At 44.5% G+C, this 23681-nt stretch overlaps 1 protein-coding gene across 1 annotated transcript in view; it reads left to right on the plus strand.

Moving 5' to 3' along the window:
- Positions 1 to 5897, plus strand: part of PCGF6 (polycomb group ring finger 6) — a 48048-nt gene extending 42151 nt beyond the window's left edge. The window contains exon 10 of the mRNA XM_050958202.1: positions 4253 to 5897. Within this exon, the coding sequence (XP_050814159.1) occupies positions 4253 to 4309 (57 nt within the window). The 3' untranslated portion in view covers positions 4310 to 5897. The remainder of the gene's footprint in view (positions 1 to 4252) is intronic.
- Positions 5898 to 23681: the final 17784 nt, after the last annotated feature.

Genomic DNA, 23681 nt, shown 5'->3' on the forward strand with positions numbered 1-23681 from the left:
TTTTTTAAGACCATCATACCTTGCAAAACATTTTCTAGCACTTCTCTATTCTAAACTTTGCTGGCTAAGTAAATTTCCACTTTGCTGGCTGAGCAAATTGGACATCTGATTTTTCCCCCAAAAGGCCTAAAATTTTACATGCAAGAGATTGGCTCCCACCACAACTTGGTTAGTAACTTTCACCGCTGCTTTCCTTTCATGGTCATATTTCAGGGACTTTCCATGCAAGGATCTTTGATGGCTTTTATACAGATATTTAGGAGATGTACCATCCTTTCCTAAGAGTCCCACCCAATCCACTCTTGGAGCCACCAATTCCCCTGGCTCCATCCATCATGATACAGAAACGTTTATCAAAACCACCACATTCATTTTGTCATAAATGACTATGCCTGTTGTAGTTCTGTGAAAAGAGAATAGCTTGAGCTTGTGTAACGTGTAGTAATCTGAATGAATATGAGCGGTTAACAACTTAATTGAGTATTATCACAGCTCTCTTCTAGGGCTAGAAAACAAATAACTGCACTTCTGAATCATATTTTTCATGTGCGCATTCATTCATGTCTGCAGCTAATCTTGCTACCATCTGAGATAGTTATGCAGTTTCAAAATTCCTCCTCATCTTGTCATCACCAAAAGCCTTCGTTTCAGTGCCCTCTCTAAAAGGTTTCTCCAACTTAGCTAATTCTAGCAACACAGCATAAAATAACTCCAGGCTTGATTTTTTTTCTCTCCTCTGCCCACCATATCCCCTTGATTATAGTTGTAGTAAGAGTAAATCCTTTTTTGGTGTTTGCACTCTCCTTTTCAATAGCTGCAATAAGTGCTCAAGACTCTGTTTTACTTTTTTCTCTTCATGTAACAACTTGTACCAGTGACTGGGATCGTTCTCATTATAAACTTGATAACTCCTACAAATGCAAGACACCAAGCTTTTCATTGCTTTCAGTAACTGAATAGTCCCAACAATCTTGGAATGCTGCATTTTGGAATATTAAGTGTAACCTAGCAGGAAAATGTATTAATAACAAGAAAATATATATAAGTTGCTTTTAACAAACCAATTACACACCTTGTAAAACTTGAAAGTGGACGGATGGGTTTCAGACTAACATGTTGCTTCTTTGACAGATTAGTGTTAACCCTGTGTTCCTCGTGACATTCATTTGATTTTGCTACAAGCTAAAGTTCACTTTGTAAACTGCTAGTCTTGTAATACATTTCAGCAGTAGCTTGGTTTCAGAACAGATTCTTGAACATCTGTTCTTGTCAATGCTTTACCTTTCGAGAAGTTTATTCTATTGCAGGGATTGATTTCTTTTCCTGGTGTTTTGTTTTTTTTGTTGTGTTGTCTTTCCCCCAAAATCACACAGAATTAACTTTTAAAAAAAACAAAACCAAAAGTGATTTCTAAAATTAAGCACAGTTAGCTTTGTATGCAACTTGTGGGATTCGCTGTCAGAGAAGATTAGACAAATACCGGGACTGATTTTTTTTTAAAAGGGCTGGATAATTTTATTATCAAACAAAACTGTAGAGTAAGAATATTGTCTCTTCTTTTCAAAAGCATTTTGTGATCCTTGAATGAAAGGCACTGTGAATACAAAGAACTATTATGCTCACTAAAAATAGTTTTCCCAGGCGTGGTCAAGAAGGGGTAAGTACTTCCTCTGCAAAACCCCATGTACAGCATTGCACAATTGACTAGAATGCATTATCATAGAATCATGGAAATGTAGGACTGGAAGGGACCTTGATAGGTATCTAGTCCAGTCCCTTGCACTAAGGCAGGATTAAGTATTATCTAGACCACCTCTAACAAGTGTTTGTCTAAGCTGTTCTTAAAAACCTCCAGTGACAGATATTCTACAACTTCCCTAGGTAATTTGTTCCAGTACTTAACTACCCTGACAGGTAGGAAGTTTTTCCTAATGTCTAACATAAATTTCCCTTGATGCAATTTAAACCCATTGCTTCTTGTCCTATCCTCAGAGGTTAAGGAGAACAATTTATCACCCTCCTCGTACACCAACCTTTTACATACATGAAGACTGTTATCGTGTCCTCCCTCAATCTTCTCTTCTCCAGACTACACAAACCCAATTTTTTTTAGTCTTTTCTTATAGGTCATTTTTCTAGACCTTTAATCATTTTTGGAGAAAGTCCAGAGGAGAGCAACAGTTTGTCCACATCTTCTCTGAAGTGTGGTGCCCACAGCTGAACTCGGTACTCCAACTGAGGCCTTATCAGTCAAACTCCTAAACAGCCATCAGAGGAAGCGGGTTTCAAAGGGGTGAGCCCTGGACTGAGGATATCTTTCAAGCTCCAGCTGTGGACATTTTTAAACCCTATAACTGACAGCGCTGTTGGCGGAATGTTCACGTATCTCTTATCAGAAGTGAAGGGTCCAATCTTGCATCAGGGAAGTTTTATGGGAGTTTTGTCTTTAACTTACTGGGAGCAGGCTCAGGGTGCATGTCAATGGACCATGATTTCATAAAAGAATAGATTTCCTTTGTCACTTATAGTTCAGTCAATCTCTAACGTGTTGCGCACTTAGCAGAGCACTTGGTGTAACTTCTGAATCCACGCGTTTAGGACTAGTTCATGCCTGGTAGGCACAGCTCAGAGCAAGGGGCGAAACAAAGTCGCTCTCGCTGAGGAGCCAGTAGAAAGGCGCATTCTACCTAAGGGAAGCAAAAAAGCCTCTCAGAGCTCTCCAGCACAGAATGGTGAGCATTCCCATTGCTAACCTCCCATTTTTCCTGCATCTTCTTTGACACAAGACTGTGATAATTATCCAGGGAAGTGAAAAAGACTGTGTAAAGTGGATTTGGTTTGGTTTTCTCTTCAAGATCAAGTAAATCCCCCAGTTTGCTTTTATATAAGAATAAAACATAAAAGCAATTTTTTGGGGGGAGAGAGCTGTTAACTGGTTTAGTGGGAGGGGAACCGTTCCTTCACTGTCTCTCTCACATCCCTGGTAAATTATCACAGACACAAGTCCTGAGTCGAGGGACATGCAGTATGTATTGCTGAGATGGAATCATACAAAACATATAGTCTGGGGATATAAACAATTATGGTTTACAGTCCAGTGGTTAATTTCACTGAAGACGGGTGCCTCCTTTTTAACCACACATTGCAGGAGCCATGTATGAAGAGAGTGTGGAGCTGCTGTACTAAACTGCCATGTCTCGTTCTATATTAATGTAGTGTGTTCAAAAAGCATCTTTCACACGCTTGTGTGACAGCGATAACTATATGCAGGCCTAGAGTCAGCATGAAATGTAACGTGCGTATATGTGACAGTGTTAATGAAATATATACATCCAAAATAGCAACAGAATCATTGGGCCATCAGCAGATCTATTGCTGCAGTCTGGGGCAGAGGAGGGTGTTCAGTGTTAGATGTCTACGCCACTCTTCTAGAGTTTGGAGTATTTTACATGGGAAAGTAAATATCAAGCAGCACTCAGGAAGAATGTGAGATTTTAATGTTTGTGGGTTTTTTATATACTTACCCAGAATTTTGAATGAGAAGTTTCTAGAAGTTGAATTAAAATAATACTTACTTATAGCACTCTTCATCTTCAGTGTGTTTTATGAACATTAATACACACTCCTGCCTGGTAGGTAATCATCACCTTTGACATGAGGAAACTAAAGCAGAGGGGTGAAGTGACTTGTCAAAGACCACACACAAAGTTTGTCAGAGCTAGGATTAGAACTCAAGATCTGCTCCCAGTCCCATGCTTATACCATCCTAGACATACTGCCCTCTTTTCTATGTAATACTTCAGTGTCTTCCTCACTTTTGATAGGTTGTGTTAAAGGGCAGGGTTTCTTCAGCTGCTTCTCTGATGGTTATTTTGGTTGAGGTGCTTGAGCAGAGACCATTTGGCTTGTATAATGGCACCATTTACACATCAGGACCACTTCAGGATGGTTTTAAAATAAAAGCAAAATAATTTGTCCTTGAAGAAACAGATTTTTAAAACTTCTAGTTAGATTTCCCCACTCACGGGGGTGGCACTCTATTGCCTGGGCTTTTCAAAATTCAAGCTTATTGTAGGGAAACAGGGAGGTACAAAAATATCTTTATATGATCTTCAGGAGACAGAAGGAAATGGACCTTTGGCAGATGGAGCTAAGATTCTGGCAAACAGTGGCTCTGTCTCTTGCTATAAAACTTCCTCTCCGTTTGCTGATTTGTTACTGTCCTAATGATACATTTTCCTTTTCTCTCTAGGATGGTTTGCTTGTACTGCACTATGGCCTTGTGGTATCTCCGCTAACAATAACTTAAAGATTGCTAGAATATCTGAAGGTGAAAGGATCCAAAACATGAAGCTTCTTCAGTGCTGTTATCTCACCAAAGAAGGCCATCCTCCTTGCTTCCTGTCACAGGAAATAAATGAATGAAACCACCACTAACTGCTGTACACTTATAACTTAGCATTTGACTTTGCCGGTGTAAAAAATGCAGCCTCTGTAAGTACAGTTATAAACACTGCAAAGCTCTGTATTACAAATGACGCTACTTAAACTGTAGCTAGCTCAGGGAAAGCAGAATACTCAGAGTTGCTGATTTTTATTTTTAAATCCTTCTTAAATCCACAGGATCTCACAGGGTTAATTAAGTTTCTCCTCCACTAATCTTAATCTTGGGCAGGTCCCTAATTTATCTCCATAAAACCTTATGTACTTCTGAAGTCTGTGGCTGGAATGGTGCTCTCAGGGATGATCTTCAGTGGGTGATGTCCCTTTTTGGGGAAGGCAATACAATCATTTACCTAAAAAGAATGTCAACAGCAGCTGACTTGATTTAGAAATAGTGGGCAGGGGGAGATTTTCCAGCTTGTCTGTAGGCCAAAATGAGTAATCAACTTCACATGGGTTAAGTATTGACTTTCCTAGTCCTACATTAAGCATTAAGACATCGTTTCTCTTCAAGGAAACAAATTTCATCTACACTAGGTCCAGAACTGGTAGTAGCTAGACTCATGTTAACTACTGTGTAACCATATAGCTCATGATATGGCTCTCAGCCTGGATGGACCAATAGATTATTCTGTGCACAGAGAACATCAGTGTATGACCTTCCCTCCATTTGTGATATATGTGAAATAATTAGACTTTCAGCCTGCTCCCATTGAAGTCAATCAGCTGACTTGCCTGGAAGCAGAATCAAACCTTTCATTTTTAATACCTCTCCTTACAATCTCAGCAAAAATGGATACTCTCATATTCTCTTCAAAGTACCGTATTGTAATGACCTTTGAATGCGTTAAGGGGGAGACCATGTTTGAGGCTGCTACTGGGTGCAGGGCAATGGAATGAACATCTGTTACTACTACTGTTTCTACAGCTGCACAAAGACTATTAGATAGTTTTTAATTTTAACATAACTGTAGTTCATGATCACTTAACATTTCAATATTCTGTTCTGTTTGTTATGAGACTTTAATGATTTCTTTCACAGATACAAAAAACAGAGGTGCGCATGAGTAGAGTTTCATTGCATTCTAGACTTAAAGGCCAGATTTCAAGGTAGCTGGGTTCCTAACTCCCATTGATTTTAATAGGAGTTAGGTGTCTGTCTACCCTTTAAAAATCTGGCCCTTAATTCTTTAAAACCAATGTTTGTTTTGCCTGTGAAGATGACACTTTAAGAAGAATCTTGTTTACTTAAAGTCACTTCTTGTGATGTTTCTAAAAATGTAACAAAAAAAATGTGTAGCCAAGATTTCTGACTTATTTTCAAGGTTTGTATAAAAATAGTGCTGAAAATGGAGCAGAAAAAGGGATTATTTTGTAAACACTTTGTGCATTGTGTTGATAAGAGAGTATATCTTGTAAGAGTTAAATAAAGTTTTATTTTAGCCTACTTGAAATTCTTGTTATAAGAAATATTTATTGCAAGACTACCCTTCTCCACTTTACCCTAAAATAATAGCCAGTGAGATTAATGAGATTACTACTAGACATTTTTACTTAATCCACAAGTTAAAACGAGGATATTAGAAAGTGTTATTTTAAAATGCCTGATATCAATGGGGACTTTGAAATGTTATGAATTTTGAAACTGTAAAATCTCTGGGGGATGCCTTTTTAATGAGGAATCCATTAAAAAAACAACAGAGCCAGACATGTACCCAGAAGCCTCCTTCTGTAAGACAAGTCCAAGAAAGAAACCAACAGAACTCCACTGGCCATCACCTATAGTCCTCAGCTAAAACCTCTCCAACGGATCATCAGTGATCTACAAACCATCTTGGACAATGATCCCACGCTTTCACAGGCCTTGGGAGGCAGACCAGTCCTCGCCCACAGACAACCTGCCAACCTTAAGCATATTCTCACCAGCAATCACACACCACACCATAGTAACTCTAACTCAGGAACCAATCCATGCAACAAACCTCGATGCCAACTCTGCCCACATACATACACCAGTGACACCATCACAGGACCCAACCAAATCAGCCACAACATCACCAGTTCATTCACCTGCATGTCCACCAATGTAATATACACCATCATGTGCCAGCAATGCCCCTCTGCTATGTACATTGGCCAAACTGGACAATCCCTCCGTAAAAGGATAAATGAACACAAATCAGAGATTAGGAATGGCAATATACAAAAACCTGTAGAACACTTCAACCTCTCTGGACACACAATAGCAGATTTAAAGGTAGCCCTCCTGCAGCAAAAAAACTTCAGGACCAGACTTCAAAGAGAAACTGCAGAGCTTCAGTTCATTTGCAAATTTGACACCATCAGCTCAAGATTAAACAAAGACTGTGAATGGCTTGCCAACTACAAAAGCAGTTTCTCCTCCCTTGGTGTTCACACCTCAACTGCTAGAACAGGGCCTCATCCTCCCTGATTGAACTAACCTCGTTATCTCTAGACTGATTCTTGCCTGCATATTTATGCCTGCCTCTGGAAATTTCCACCACATGCATCTGATGAAGTGGGTATTCACCCACGAAAGCTTATGCTCCAATACGGCTGTTAATCTATAAGCTGCCACAGGACTCTTTGTTGCTTATTAAAAAAACAGAGGTTGATAACCTGTTAAGACAAGAATCTGTTGCCATAGACACAGGAAGCTGTAGAGACTTCATTTTTAGACAAGAACTTCTTTCAGGGCGTGTTGTAATGCACTTCTTGTCAGACTCCCTGCTTGCTCTATTTAATCCATGTAATACATTTCTTATCAGATGTAGTATGGCCATGTCTCTGGCTTCAGCTCTGATCTTCCTGGCTTGATATATGTCATCAAGCCGTCAATATGGCTGCTTCCTGTTTCATTACAACGTATTTTTTTCGGTGTATATAGTATTTTAAAGAAATGACTGTTAACAATTTAGTCGTGTTATGCTGCAAACTCTTGCTTCGTCCAAGCTTGCGTTACATGCCTACAGAAGGACTTATTTTAAAAGACGATTGGCCACATAAAAACCTTGACTTTTATTTAAATCACAGTCATTCCAGAATGTCCATCTTTATAATAGACCATTTGTGCCTACAGTGCTGATTTCTGTATAGCCTCAAAATCACAGTGTTATCGTTAAGAGCTGCTTTCCCCACAAAGAGACCTGCCACCATTTCTGATGCAGAAGTCGGTCTCTCTTTCAAAAGAAATTCACTTTGATCACAATTTGGCTAATCCCATTTGATGTTTGGTCAGTACTGTGCACATGAGCGGTAACTGCAGCAGAGGATCCATGGCAGGTTGTTGTCTTTACACCCAATTTTTGCTGTCTCCTTGAAGAAAGTTTGTGGTAAGCCCATCACCATGTGGCTGCCACTGTGTTCACATGCGACAGAAGAGGATTTATTTAAAACCAGAGAGAGAAATTGGGAGGATGCAGCTTGGGTGTATTTTTGCTGCTGCTACTGTTGGGATGAATGTGGCATCGCCTCTGTGATTCCTCCACTTCCCATTTTTCCCTCTCTTCCTTCCTCCACTCTCTCCATTCGCTGCCTCCATACAGCACAACACTGAGTCAGAGTCAGCCCTTTCATCTGGCCAAGGATGCCTGAAAATAAAGCATTCGGCTGCCCTGCCATGCAACATGCGTTTCGTGCACTGATATAGGAGATCACTGTTCATCTTTTGTCAAGCTCCTCCAGCACCTACTCGGTTTCTGCTGGCACTTTGACACAGAGTGGGGCGATGTCTGGTTAGTGCCAGACTGATCTGTGGGCTGTTCAGTTTCCAGCATGAAAGCTACGCTTGGTTCGGTTTGTTTTTAAGATGTCCCAGCCTCCTTTCACTACACCCCGCAGCTGCCCCATGGGTGCTTTATTTCCTGTTCATTGCTCTCCTAAGTCTTTGGCTTTCTTCCAGTCACTTTTGGCCCTGTTGATGGAATATCTGAAGCAGCAAGCCCTCTTTCGGATGGCTTCTATGTCCTCTTGGGAGATGTGCCAGCTTATCACTCTTGAAGGAAGGGAAAACGGGTCAGAGAGAGATATAGCTCCCACGACTAAGCCCGTTACTGTCTTCTTTGAGAGAACAGTTGCTGTTTTTTTCTGGTTTCCTGCATATCAATAATGTGGCTAATAAATCCTGTCTAAACATGACTTGTAGCGTAGCGTGCATGGATTTCAAGTTCTTCTCCTGACGTGAGCTGGCAGAGTCGCATCGACGTGGGTTCAAAATGTAGCATTTTAAAAAAGAAAACAGGGCTACAAAACAGACACCTCAGAACCTTTGATCAGCAGTGGTGTTAGCAATTCCACGCGATTCATCCCCGCTGCTGTCTGCTTCATACAGATCCAGAGCTATGAGGAGAAAAGCACAGAGGAGTGTGAAAATAGGCAGATGAGAGTCCCTTTATCCAGACAGGCTGGGAACAATCTAGCCTAACAAATGTGTATTTCAGTTATCTCTTGACATCCTATGCTGCACCACATAGCTCCCTGTAGCACCCCAGGGTGTAGCATAACTGAGCCAGTAGAACCTTTAACGCTTAGTTCCTTAGACACAAGATGAGTTCAGTAAAATACATTAACAAGATGCTGGGCTGTGTCGGGTGCTTCTTTTCAGTGGTGCATCACCTTGCCCCCTGCGCAGTAATTTAAGTTAACGCATGTTAATGGCCAGCACAACATTCTGAGATTACATCCCTCAGCCTCTATTTCTGTCTTCCTTCAGATTCTTGTGAAATCTGCATCTCCATCCATCCATATTCAGGCTACGTCTTCACTACCCGCTGTATCCGCGGGTAGCAATCAATTGCTCGGGGATCGATATATCACGTCTCATCTAGACGTGATATTTCGATCCCCGAATGCGCTTATATCGATTCCAGAACTCCACCAACCTGAACGGAGTTGCGGAGTCGACATGAGGAGCTGCGGACATCGATCCTGCGCCGTGAGGATGGTGAGTAATTCGATCTTAGATACTTCGACTTCAGCTACATTATTCACGTAGCTGAAGTTGCGTATCTGAGATCGATTTTCCCCCGTAGTGTAGACCAGCCCTCAGCATCGATTAACCTACCAGCTGAGAGGTAGCTCACAAACAGTAGAGCAGAAAGCTTTTTATGAAGTTTCTTTTAAAATTGAGGTGCGCTGAAATGCCATACGTACTGTGTATATTCACTCTTTAGGATATATACAGTATATCAGTCGTCTGCTCTGTGGGTGTGTCATAAACAGATAGCTAAGGGTTAATGTTACCCCTTTACAGGTAAAAGAACAACAGTAACCTGAAACACCTGACCAGAGGACCAATCAGGAAACAAGACTTTTTCAAATCTGGGTGGAGGGAAGTTTATGACAGGGTGGTTTTAAGATTACTCAGTCTGCTGTGTTGGATCCCTGCTGGGAGGCAGACACAGTCTGTTGCGAACCAGCAAGTTCTCAACAGAGGTGCTTTTTCATCTGCTTTTCCAGGGCTGGCTTTAAGCCAATTCCCCAGAATCGGGCCCCGCACCTAAGAAGGCTCCGTGCCCCCGCCTAAGAGGGCCCCCCTCTGGGGGTTTTCAGCAGCGAGGGGTCCTTCGGTGCCACACAAGACCCAGAGGGACCCCCCCGCCGCCGAAGTGCAGCCAAAGCCCCAGACCACCGCCAGGTGTTGGAATCAGCCCTGCGGGTCATAAAGCCGGCCCTGTGCTTCTGTGTCTCCTTCTTTATAACCATTCATGACCATTGAACCAGTTCAGCCCAATGAGACGCAAGCTGATGTTAACACTTGTTTCTGACCTTTGTCTTCTATGGGAGACTCCTGTTGTTTGAGTGAATTCCCTGCCTAAATGGTCAAGAAATCTTAGGTTTTTTGGTGGGTCTAACAGGTTGCCATAGATACAGGTTTTATCGCTAGACTTCATTTTATTGCCTAATGATAACCCGTTTTCAGATGAAATGCCGTATTGATCAACTGCAGAATGCTTGCTGGCCTTTCCACGCTGGATGGTATGATACTATCTTTATTGCTTTTTAATTAGTTCTAATGGCGATCGTAGTTGGGTTTTGGTAGGTCACTGCTGGTTCGACACTAATGTATTTCTCTACAGTTCTTTGGAAGCGCATAACACAAGAAGTAAGGTTCACCAAATGAAATTAATAGGCAGCAGGTTTAAAACAAACAAAAGGAAGTATTTTTTCACACAACAAACAGTCAACCTGTGGAACTCTTTGCCAGAGGATGTTGTGAAGGCCAGGATAACAGGGTTCAAAAAAAGAACTAGATAAATTCATGGAGGATAGGTCCATCAATGGCTATTAGCCTAGATGGGCACGGATGGTGTCTCTAGACTCTGTTTGCCAGAAGCTGGGAATGAGCGACAGGATGGATCACTTGATGATTACTTGTTCTGTTCATTCCCTCTGGGGCACATGGCACTGGCCACTGTTGGAAGACAGGATACTGGGCTAGATGGACCTTTGGTCTGACCAAGTATGAACGTTCTTATGTTCTTAAAGCCAGACATGTAACTAGAGGCAAAGCCAGTATAAGAATTCAGGAGCCAGTCCTGTGTTCAGTCCACTAAACAAGGTTGTCTCTTCCAGTGGTCTGATGGCTTCTCCAGAGACCAGCTACTAACAGGTGCTTATCAACCTCTTTCCCTCTGCTTCAAAGCTAAGCTGACAGGGCATTTGTACAGCACCTAGCACCATGGGACTCTGATCTCTAACTGCTACTATAATACAAATAGTAAGAGGGCTGTAGCAGTGTCTGCAGAGCAGCTCCTTAGTCACTCCACAGCCTGGAAGAAGGATTCCCTTTCCCAGACACATGTTCTGAGCTACTGTACATGGGTATGTGTGAGTGGCTTTGCCCCCTAGTAGTATTTTAACAGATCCCAACTTGCCACCCTGGCAAGACATCCTAGTAGATGCCCTGATAAATACCAAGGCCCAGGGCTGGTTTATTTTTTTGGTATAATCTTTGTGTTTTGAAATGTTTTGAGAATCCTCTAAAATGCAATGAATTTGCACCTGGTATTTCACTGTTCTGCTGGGTACTCTAAACTGCCTTTTTTCTTAGTGCATCTCCTGGCATCCCACAATCTCTCCCTTTGACTTGGCTACAGGCCCGGTCCTAGACAGTTTACAGACTGAGTGACCGTATTCTGCCACCTCGAACCCCCTCTGCAGTTTCAGCTGGGTACTGTATGCTGCACCTTTCAGCCCTCAACAGTTGTGTGTGGTTGCTAGATGCCTTTAAAGCAGCTGCCATGTTCCATCTCAGTGGCAGCTGCATTTCTTTGGAGGGGTCTCGTGACTTCTGTGTGCTGCTTGTTGAGTGCTCTAGGGGGAGAGCAGCTAGATAAATAACGTGTTAATAATTGGGCTACCACTTATGACTTCTTCCCTCATAGTAAGACAAATGAGAAGTGCTCATGCTAGAGCATAAGGCCCAGGTCTGAAACCCCTACTCATGCCTGCAATTTCATGGCCTCCAGGGGTCTGTTGCAGGACAGAATTCTTTATAATGGTGGCTCGTTAGCATAAACCTTGCTTATAATAAGCACCTGATCTGGGCACCCATCTATGAAAAGTTTGGATGCTGCCTCTGAGGCTGTCTGCTCAGGTCTCTAGCATAATGAAGAACCTTTTATCTTAACACCTTCACAGCTAGGTCTGAACCAAGCGCTGGATGGGACCAGTCAGAGAGTGCTTGTTGGTTTAAATTTTAGTTGCTGGAGGATGTTTTGTGCTAAATAGGACTATTGATTCCCTTCCATGGACTGGCAGGGCCCTTACAGGTTCTGGGGATGGAGACCTTTGTATTGTTGCCAAAGGAATAAGGGGGTTTCTTTTTGAACTTTCACCCACTGACCACATTCTCTTTCAGCTGAACTGAGCAAGCCACTGTGGGAAGGGATTCCAGGGACCAAACAGGGGCCACAGGTGGAACCCAGCTATCCTGCTGCTGCCTGTGCCCATGTACAGTGATGACTTTATATGTTTTGCTCTCTTTTTAGCTCCCAGCACATTCTATATGTTCCTTAGTCTGAAGTTTAAGAAACAAAGTTTTCATCAACTGTAGCTAAAACTTGAAACAAAGTCTTCTGCAGAACCCCTAATTTTCTGTGTCTGTTCTGAACAATAAATGCTCCTTGTCGGGGATGAAATCGGATCCTCACTGCCGCCCCCCATCTGATTTTAATTCACATACATTCTCAGCCAGCTTCATCCCATCTCCCATGGCATTACACTAGGGATGAGTATGGCCCTAGATGTTTAGGGCCTCAGGGGTACCTGTTTTCTAAGGCTATCAAGCCAGAAGAACTTGCAGGGAAACAGGTTCTTGAGGCCTCTCTGCTGAGATGACCAGTTAAGAGCCCAGCCTAGCTCCCAGGAAAGTAAATGGGAAGAATCACTTTATGCTGTCTCCATCTGTTTACGTCTGTCATCTAGGAACTGGGCTGAGATCACCAGCTAATGTTGCTGTTGAGCGGCCTTCAGATGTTGGCAGCGTTTGATCACTGCTGACCTGGGCTGGATTAGAGAAGGGCGAGTTCTGTGCACTACAGTGAGGAGCGGGGATGTTTCCATTTTAACTTTATATTTTTTTTCCCCCCTTTGGCTTTGGCACCTGTGGTGACCGCAGAAGCAGCGGTGCTGGAAACCAGAATCCTGTGTCCTGGAACAGAGCTGGCAGCAGCTGCTGGCAGTAACGTGAGCTTTCCCACACTTGACACCTTCACTGCCCTCATCCTCTAACTCTCCTATGGGGAAGGAAAATGTAACCGCTGAGCATGTGAGTGAACCCAGGACTGGAAACAGCACCTCTGCTTGGCATTCACAGGCTGTGTTTCTCAGTCTTGTCTGTACAAACAAGCATCATTGTCAGTTCTTTTGGGCAGGTCTCTCTGTCCTGTGTTTGTACAGCACCTAACGCAATACCTAGTCCTGGTCTGTGACTGGGGCTCCCAGGCACTACTGCAATGTAAAGAATGACTACATAACCCCCACCCTTAGACTGCTCCATGGGCTTCTGCTTCATTGCAGGATGCCCCCTCCTTGTTCTTACATCCCTCCATAGATTGGTTCCTGTCTCTCTCTCTCTCTTTCTCTCTTCCCATCCTTATTCCCTCTGCTTATCCAGGCAACCCTTTCCTTTCTGCCACCGACATCATCTCACCCTGTTGGCACAGGAGCCTTCGCTTTGCAGCTCGTGGAAGAGCCTTTGGTCACCTCTTCAATTTGCCGATGGACCATCTCCTTTCAAATTTCATTGAAAAATCCCTTTGTAGTAAATGGTAGGGTTAACTGGGTTATCCTGAGTATTGTGGGATGGAGCTAGACTTTGCTTACTTCCAGTTCAGTCAGTGGACGTTCCCCGTCTCCCACCTAACTCCTGTGATGCAGTTGAATAAAGCAGCAAGTTCCCAGTCTGCAGTCCTGTAAGGAGGCTTCGTTTTGTTGCACCGAGAGATCCTTTTACAAAACCCCCTGCTCCCTTTCCTCGGCCTCTGAGTGTGTGTCTCCTCCGCGTTGTGTGTACGTTTCTCAGAACAGTCATGTTTTACGCAGTATGTAGCACTATTTAAAAATGTGAATTTATCTGTGCAGAGTGCTCATGGCTTGAAACCACCCATTACTGAGAGCCTTCACAAGGCTCCATCTACCACCTAGTCCCCACTTCAAGATTTTAAGTGAGGCTTAATTGGTCCATAGAGTGTCATGCAGGCCCTCTGCACTTGGGTGAATTTAACTTATGTCGACCTACAGCCACCTCGGTAATGCAATGGCTTTTGCATGTCCACGCTGCACTTCTTGTGCCGGTGATGCGCATCTTCGGCCAGAGCGCTTGCACTGATTTGACTGTCAGTGTGGGGCATTGTGGGACGGCTTCTGAAAGGCAGCACCAGTCAATGTACGCAATGTGGTGTCTACACTGACTCTGCAAGGACCTAACTCCAGCCACCGAAGTGCTATGCCTCTTGCGAAGGTGGAGTTATTAAGTCAGTGTAGTGGGCGAGTTACATTGGTGGAGTGACATTTTAGTGTAGACACTTGCAGAGTTAGGTCGACATAAGCTGTGCACAGGGAGGATCATAGCACTGCCCTGTCTTACAGGGGTGGGGAGGATGAAGACTTTAGTGATTTTGATGCAATCAGATACTACGATAATGGGAGGCCATATGAGTACCTAAGATGGAAAGATTTGTTTAGTTATATTATTTCTCGGTACAGGAAATGCCTCTGGACTACACTACCCAGAATCCTGTACAGGAGCTCAGACTAGGTGATCACAGTGGTCCCTTCTGGCCTTGGAATCTAGGAATCGATGAACCAAAAATGAGCCTCTTCCCTGGGTGCTGGGACATCAACGGAACTCTGCCACCACTAACTTTGGTCACCCCAGCTGATCAGTGTGTAAATGAAGCAAGTCGAGTCACACTGCCATGAAAGCCCAGATGTGTGCTATGCTCCGGCCAGTATCACCTTCCAAAGAGAAAGCGACTTGCAAAGAAATAACCACCCAGCCATGCAGTGCAAGCTGGTGGTCTCGGGGTGAGGCTAACCATGGTGACAAACACGCAGAGGCCTCTCAGGAAATGGGCAGATTTTTGCTGCTTCTCTTTCTAACCGTGCAGCCTATGTGCTGCAACTGCCTTTTCTTCCAGAGGGGCAAGTTGCTGCAGAGGTATAAATCTTTAAATATCTGCAGCGTGACTCACTCGTTCCCTACTGCAGTCTTGGCCATGAACCTAATCAAAACATGGGATCACAAAGGAGGATTTATTCCCCAGCTCCAGCCTGCACCCCTGGCCAAGTAGCCTTCTGAAGTTGAGTGGCTGGTAAACAAAAGCAGCCAGGCTGCAGAAGATGAGTGTGCAAAGAGAGGCTGGGGCAGCCGGCTCCACCACGAATGTGATGCAAATTGAATGATGAGTCGGTCTGTTGCTCTGTAACCGATAGCTTCGACTGCTGACATTTCCAAACGGGGAGTGTAAAGCAATGAACACTTGCTTGGTGGTGGTAGGTGAAGAACATCCAGCGCTGTTTCAGATCAGTTCTAAATCTAAGGAACGTGAAGCCAGACAGTGCTGGTGACAGCCTGTGACGCATCAGCCAGATTTCCTGGGGGTGAGATGTCTCACCGTGGCTTCTTTACACACCTTGGGGTTTTCTAGGCTATTCACTCTGATTGTATCCAACCAGATCAAAAGGGCAGGTGGAAGCTACATAGAGTCATCTGTGCAATGGGTTCTGCAGGGGCAATTAACATGGGCCAGGAGGACTAAAAGTGACCCTTAATGTTTGAACTATTGCAGCCTCACTAAAATCCAAGTACGGTGACTCATGCCTAAGCAGTTAGGCTGTAAAAGCGCCCACTGACTTTAGGACTGTCTCCACTGGTAAATATCTGCCGCCCTACAGGAAATTTGTTTACAAAACATAGGCATGGCCCCAATTCAGCTTGAAGGCCAGGTGTCTTCCAGCGGCTGCCTCTGTCCAGCCCTGGGGCTTCCAGTCACCTCTCCCCTGCTGGAGAGGCCATGGAGGGATGCAGCCATCAGGGCAGACACAGCAGCTGCAGAGAAACTGGCAGTGCTGTGAACATACCCACCAACTGCACTGGGCTGATCTCTCACTGGCAGGGTCGGCTCCAACTTTTTTGCCGCCCCAAGTGGCAAAGAAAAAAAAAAAAGCCATGATCGGCGACAGCTCTACTACGCCACTTCATTCTTTGGCGGCAATTCGGCGGCTGATCCTTCCCTCCAAGAGGGACTGAGGGACCCGCCGCCAAAAACCCAAACATGCCGCCCCTTTCCATTGGCCATCCCAAGCACCTGCTTCCTGCGCTGGTACCTGGAGCTGGCCCTGCTCACTGGTGCAGTTCATGCTGAGCCATTATTACACAACAAAGGAGCCAGCAGCACACACCAGCCCTTCCTTTCCTGAAGAGATGCAGCAGCCACTTGGAAGAATGAAATCCAGCTTCTGGGTGGAAATCCAGAGTGTCACCATTGAGGTCCCTCTGGGTTTACACTAGCATAACTGAGGTTGGAATTTGGCTCTTAGGCTATTGTCAGCTGTGTGTGGTGTCTACTAGGCCAGTCTGCATGATCTGACATCCTTCCGGTAGCATGTATTGCGGTGTCAGAACCAAGGGCCTACACCAGAGAGATGTACGGTGACCCAGTTTTGTAAGAGCCCACATGTAACACCAGCTAAGAACACAAATCAGGGTCAGGGCTGTTCACACATTTAACCTTTAGCTCAGTTCCTAGAAATAATTGTTGTCAAATCCAGAAGAAAAGGCTCCTAACGGGTGGGTGGGGGGAAGGGACTGGTAAGTATATTACTAGCCTTGGCTAGTGTGGTGAAAGTGTTTTCTCTGTCACTGTAAAAATGCTTTGCCATTCTCTACATCCTCCCCCTGAGGCTCTTAAAGCCAGTGCCTTTGTACAGATATCAGGAAACCAAGGTTCACCATCTCCTGACCAAGTCAGTACTGTCCTCTCTTTACAGCTGGGAGACATGATGTGGCCACAGTCCTGCTGCAGGGCATCCGCGGCAGGGCTGGGATTAGTACCCCAGTCCTGTGTATTAACCACCAGGCTGTCCTTCCTGTGTCACTGAAGTGTTTGTGAAGGGCCAGGCTCCAGAAACTGATGGAACAAACTGTCCCATTTAACGTGTGTGCATTGGAAAGGAGCCACCCTCGTGTGCATCTTGTTCAGGAGGAATGAATTGGCCTGGCAAAATAACAGACACAGATGGCGTCTCACGTTGAACCTCTGCTTCTGGCTACAGCTCTTCCCCCTGGTCTACCTGGGCTCAGGCTGTGCATGTTGCCAGGTCCTCCCAGAACTGGAGGAATCCTCCAAGAACCCTTTGCTGCTCCTCCTGCTTGCACCTCTCCACCTACCCCAGTGCCAGGAGTAGCTCCCTCCATCTCAGATGCATCCCCTCTTCAAAACTCGCTCCTGTCAACTCGCCTTCCCCTGCTAGCCACTTGCTCAGACATATACAAACTGCTCTAATAGCCAAGACCTGTTGCATGGCTATTCCGTGGAGTCAGTGTGTTATTAGGCAAAGCAGAAGGTGAGGCTGTCAGTGGAAGGATCCATCCCTTAACCTCTTACCCATGTGAGTGATCCCGGATCAGGTGCGATATCTCATTGGAGTCAATGTGAGTGAGTGCAGGCTAGGGGCTGAAATTACCCCACATTTGTCAACATCCACTGGATTTGATTGGATGCTGAGTCCCCTCAGTTTCCACTGGTTGAATGAGAACTGAAGGCTTCTATCATTTCCCAGGGTTGGGCTCTTTATCTGTGTCTCTTTACCTAGTATCGTAACTTGTAGCCCATCCTGCAAGCCCTTATAAAAGTAATCCTCATTGGACTTCATTAGGGTTACTTTCATGAGTCAGGGGCTACTCGAGTGAGTCAGGTTTGGCACGATCAAATCCTTAGAGAGATCTTGGGGCTGGAATCATGGTTTATTTCATGACCACATAGCACTGTGCACACCTATGAGGCTGTAGAAATAAAACAGAACCTTTTTCATATATATTTATAAAATGCTTGATTCCCTTCCATTGTTTTTCCTGATTGCTGCCCCCAGTCTGTGCTCTGGAGCAGAGTAGTAAGGGATAGAGCCAAAATACTGCAATAGTGCCAGTCCAAGCAGAAATCAGGAAATGTTAGAAATCTCTAGAGAAGCTTGTGCTAAGAACCAATTCTAAATTAAATCTGGTTTCCCAAACAAAACACTCCCCTTCTCCCTCCTGTCTCCTTTATTCTATGAAAATGGAGGTAATTCCTCTAGATTTTTATCCTTTAGGTAAAAATCCAGGCTTCATTGACTAGAATTCAAAGAGCCAACTAAGCTCAAAACCTGATCGAGGTTTCTGTTTGGGATGCAAGTACAGGATCAGGCAATTTAAATTCAAGGGATGAATGAAAAGCCGCGACTGGAGAGATTTTACAGTTCAAAATATCTCAGATTAGCTCTGCAATGTTTTCCTTTTGCTCCCTTTGTGTCTGGCTTTGAGTAATTGTATTTTATTATTGTTTCATAAATGGGGACAACTTTGAAATGTCTGAGCCTGATGATCTGTTACCCTGATCGTTCTATACACTTGCTATAAAAGGGGAGAATAAAAGTTCAGGCAGTCCTTGGATTTACGACACATTTGGTTCCTTACAATTGCGTCAGAACGTTGGAACTCAGAACCGCAATCTACTCCATTGTGGGACCAAGCGTCATAAACTCGAAACCTATAGTTGTAAGTCGAATCAGGGTGTCAATGTAGAAGAATTGTAAGTGCCGTTTGTTGTAACTTGAACATCGTCAAGTCGGGGACTGCCTGTACATAGAGAAAAGGAAAAGGGAGACAGAGAAAGGAAGAATGGAAGGCAGTGAAAAGAGAGAGAGATGAGGGGAGGGATAATCTGAAAGAAAAAGTGGAGAAGCAGCAGGATCAGGAAAACAAAGGCAGGCAGGGGGAATTTGGAGGGGGTGGGATTGGAGAAAGGGGGATCCAGGGAGGGAGGGAATAAAGGCAGGAGCTGGAAGCAAGGTCTAGTAAATGTGAGTTAAGAATACAACAAAGTCATTGATAGGGCAAGTGCTTGCATGAGGCTCTGTGATAGTTATTCCTTTGGGCAGGGTGTCTCATTCTGCTTGTCATGCTGCCAGCGGGACTGTGTCAGGCATCAACCTCTGCTCAGCTGACGGGGAATCGCCAGCCAAGTAGCCTATACTCAAAGCACAGGGCAGCTGCTGCAACAGGCTGGTCTCCAGTTTGCTGAAGGTTTGTCTACCCATTGTTTCGGAAATGCTCACCACTTGCATGTTCTGTTCTCTGGCTTTCCCTGGGCTTACAGCCTCAGCCGTCTCCTAGGCTCTTCTACCTCACAACCAGAGCGGACCCCTCAGTATATCTGTCTGGTCCCACTCCCTAGCTAAACTCCCTCAACCACAATTATAAAATCCACACCCAGTATTAGACAAGCATGGCTGCTCTGCCTGACCCCTCACAGTGATCTGTGGCTGTGTCTTGCGGTAGCTAATGGACTCCTCAGGGGAGCTGCTTCAGGAGCACCACCAGCAGGCTGGCCAAATGGCCCATGCAATTCAGCCGAGCCAAAGCACTCTGCTGAAACAGCAAGGCCGAGACAGTCAGCCAGGTTGTTGCTGGCACCGATTCACTGCAGAGAAGCCTGCAGTGGCATTGTCACAGCCTGTCTCCGGGACTAGGAGTTGCTTGGGTGGTGAAGCAGAAAATGCTGACATGACATAACAAGGGAAGAAAGGGAGGAAGATAAAGGAACACTGTGTTAGAAATGGGAGGGAGAGAGAAATCCCTCTGTTTTCCCCTTAGATCACACTGATCTGTGAGCAGTCATTCTGAATGTGCAAACAGGAGGATGTGGCCTCCTCCCAGATAATGTCATGTGTGTCATAGGAGGATATCCTACGCTAGGGGATCTCCTAACCTGTGTCCTTGGAGAGGTCATTTCCCCTAGATTTACAATAAGGTTTCCAGTTTGCTGTATCACCTTGATCTCACGGGGCATGCATGAGCTCCATACAGGTAATGCATGTGCAAACAAATATATGATTTTTTTAAAGATTTGCTAGCATTTTGTTAATTTACAAGAATAGGTCCTACTAACTCAGTTTATTTGCAAAGACTATCCCATTCCTTTGTTGGGGAGCTCCACTGATTTGTTAAGATCCTTGCAGTTTATTTAATGCATTTACTGTGATTTGAAGGTGTCTTTTTGTTTTGTTTTGAGTTTGCTTGTTAGGGATGTTCTATGGATCTGCTCTGATTTTCTTCTCTCCAGTTTGCTACGGTTTGTTCTATAACTTGCTTCTGAAATTTGCCTTCATTTACAATACACAGTCTGACTTCATGGTGTTGGCAAAAGGCACCAGTTACAGCACTGGAATTGCATAGATATAATGTAGAGAAAATCGGGGGTTATTCTTTGATAAGGCTGTATATGAATCAGACTGTCACAGGGTGACTGGTCCCTTTAAGAAGGAGCAGGGCCAGGGCATCTGTGACTTCCCAGCTGATGCCTTTTAGGTTTAAAAGAGACACCTGCGGCTAGAGGGGGAGGGAAATGGAGATCTGGTGAATCAGGGTATGTCTACATTGCAGTAAAACACCCTGGGCTGGCCTGTGCCTGCCGACTCAGGCTCATGGGGTCGAGCTACAGGGCTAAAAGTGTGTGTAGACATTTGGGCCTGGGTTGGAACCCAGATTCTGGAGTTCTGCAAAGGGGGCAGGTCTACACTGCAACTTTATAGTCCCTCAGCCCCAAGCCCAAGTCAAATGACACAGGCCGGCCACGGGTGTTTTATTGCAGGGTAGACGTACCCTCAAAGCTGCTGTTTTATGCTAGAGGAGGCTGGCTGAAGAAATGTGCCTTGCACTTGGAGCAGAAGATGGTGAGATTTTCACAGGTCCCTAGTTTCTGGGGAAGTTCATGCCACAGTCTGGGACTGGTCCTTGAGAAAGTTCTTTCTCCTGCACAGATGAGCTTTATCCTTATTGTAGAGAGTTCCGCTTTCCCAGAGGAGCAGAGCTGCTGACCATAATCTTCATCATGGGGCTGTAGGCCAAGATTTTTAAAAGGTATTTAGGTGTTGCAGCATCTGCTCTAGGAGCCCAAATCTCATTTTCAAAAGTGATTTAGGCACTTAGGAGCCTAACTCTCATTAACCATCCATGGGATTTTGCTCCAAAGTGTCAAAATCACTTTTGGAAATGAGATTTAGGCTCCTAAATCAATTAGGTGCAGCATCACCTAAATACCTTTAAAAAATCTGGGTCTACAGCTCCTTAAGATAGTTGTGGTCAGTTTGTTTTACCAGCACTGTCTGTGGCATTGGCCAGCTGTGATTGGTCACTGAATTTCTACTGTACAGTCAACAGGGGAAATCTGACCTCATTTTCATGTCCAGCTCTCTGGGCTTTTTTAAAAAAAAAAAAAAATCAGTGGAGAGCTTGAATTATTTTCATTACATAGAATCTGGAGAGCATCCTAGCCAGAGTATCATGCTCTCTTTAAACGGAGGCTAAGTTTAGATATGATCCTGAATGAAAACCCTAGTTACAGCCCCGTTGTCCAGGATTTTGGCATGTGGTTTGAAATCAGAACCAGAGCTAATTTTTTTGTTTGCAAATGATGCCTTTTTTTTTGTAAGTGGGCATAAGTAAGACCCCATGGCCAGAGACTCTTGAGCTTTGTGGTGTTGGAAATTCATATCTGGACTTTGCAGCTTGGGCCAGTCCCTCATCAGGCCTAAGTTGCTAGGAATGACCTCTTTATAACTTAAATCAAAAGGAGGGATTGCAATGTAAGCAGTGTCTACTGGTCAAACCCTTTTGGTTTCATTAGAAGGGAAAGGGTTTTACAAAACCAGATAGGGACATGTTTGTGCAATTTTTAAGGCTAAATGAAACCAGATGTTGTGAAGGCCAAGACTATAACAGGGTTCAAAAAAAGAACTAGATAAATTCACGGAGGACAGGTCCATCAATGGCTGTTAGCCAAGATGGGCAGGGATGGCATCTCTAGCCTCTGTTTGCCAGAGGCTGGAAGTGGATGGCCATGGATGGATCATTGGTGATTGCCTGTTCTGTTCATTCCTTCTGGGACACCTGGCGTTGGCCGCTGTTGGAAGCCAGGACACTGGGCTAGATGGACCTTTCGTCTGACCCAGTATAGCCATTCTTATGTTCAGACTTGTTGAAATTTATACTTTTCCATCCAGCGTCATCAACTCAGACCCAAAAGCTATGGGGTAGTGCAGGACAACTCGATAGTGAAACTGATCGGCCTGGTTTTGCTAATTCCAGCTGGGTGAAATGTGTCCCTGGAATTACAGCAGGGATGAATGTATCACCTTATGTCAGCAAGGGAAAACGCAACTCATTGAACATCCTTGCTCCTTAAGACTGAAACACTGCATCCCATAATAATCCATAAACTGAAACTGGCAACAGTATACTCACATTCTCCTTTCTGTTACATCAGAGTAAAACCCAGATTAACTCCGTTAACTTCAGTGGAATCCCTGGAATTGCTCTGTTGGGACGGACAGCAGAATTGGGTCAGTGGTATTTAAATGAACAAGGCCTTGGGTGGCAGGCCAGTCCTTGCCCACAGACAACCTGCCAACCTGAAACATATTCTCACCAGTAACTGCACACCGCACCATAGTAACTCTAGCTCAGGAACCAATCCATACAACAAACCTCGAAGCCAACTCTGCCCACATATCTACACCAGCGACACCATCACAGGACCTAACCAGATCAGCCACACCATCACTGGTTCATTCACCTGCACGTCCACCAATGTAATATACGCCATCATATGCCAGCAATGCCCCTCTGCTATGTACATCAGCCAAACTGGACAGTCTCTACGGAAAAGGATAAATGGACACAAATCAGACATTAGGAATGGCAATATACAAAAACCTGTAGGAGAACACTTCAACCTCCCTGGCCACACTATAGCAGACCTTAAGGTGGCCATCCTGCAGCAAAAAAACTTCAGGACCAGACTTCAAAGAGAAACTGCTGAGCTTCAGTTCATCTGAAAATGTGACACCATCAGCTCAGGATTGAACAAAGACTGTGAATGGCTTGCCAATTACAGAACCAGTTTCTCCTCTCTTGGTTTTCACACCTCAACTGCTAGAACAGGGCCTCATCCTCCCTGATTGAACTGACCTCATTATCTCTAGCTTGCTTGCTAGCATATATATACCTGCCCCTGGAAATTTCCACTACATGCATCTGAGGAAGTGGGTATTCACCCACAAAAGCTCATGCTCCAAAACGTCTGTTAGTCTATAAGGTGCCACAGGATTCTTTGCTGCTTTTAAATGAACAATGAATGTGGTCTAGGTTGTTAATGACCAAAAAGTCATTACCATCTGCTAACTGTTGAGTGGCCTGTATGACATAAATTACTGGTCTTGGTCCAGTTTCTAGCACGTGTCTGTACCGTAAAAATCACCATCACAATGGACAGTCTCGAACAAAGGCCAAGTCTTGAATGGTCCATGTACACTGAGCTCTTCTCTTGCTCTATAGGTGGCCCCTTTAATCCAGGGAGGAGGTACGCTGGATGGGAAACAGGGTAAGGCATGTTTGTTTGCTTATACTAAAGCGGCTGGGTGGATAAAAGCACCAGGCTTCAGTGTTCCACGCT

The sequence above is a fragment of the Gopherus flavomarginatus genome, chromosome 6 (assembly GCF_025201925.1).
Source record: "Gopherus flavomarginatus isolate rGopFla2 chromosome 6, rGopFla2.mat.asm, whole genome shotgun sequence".
Lineage (NCBI taxonomy): Eukaryota > Metazoa > Chordata > Testudines > Testudinidae > Gopherus > Gopherus flavomarginatus.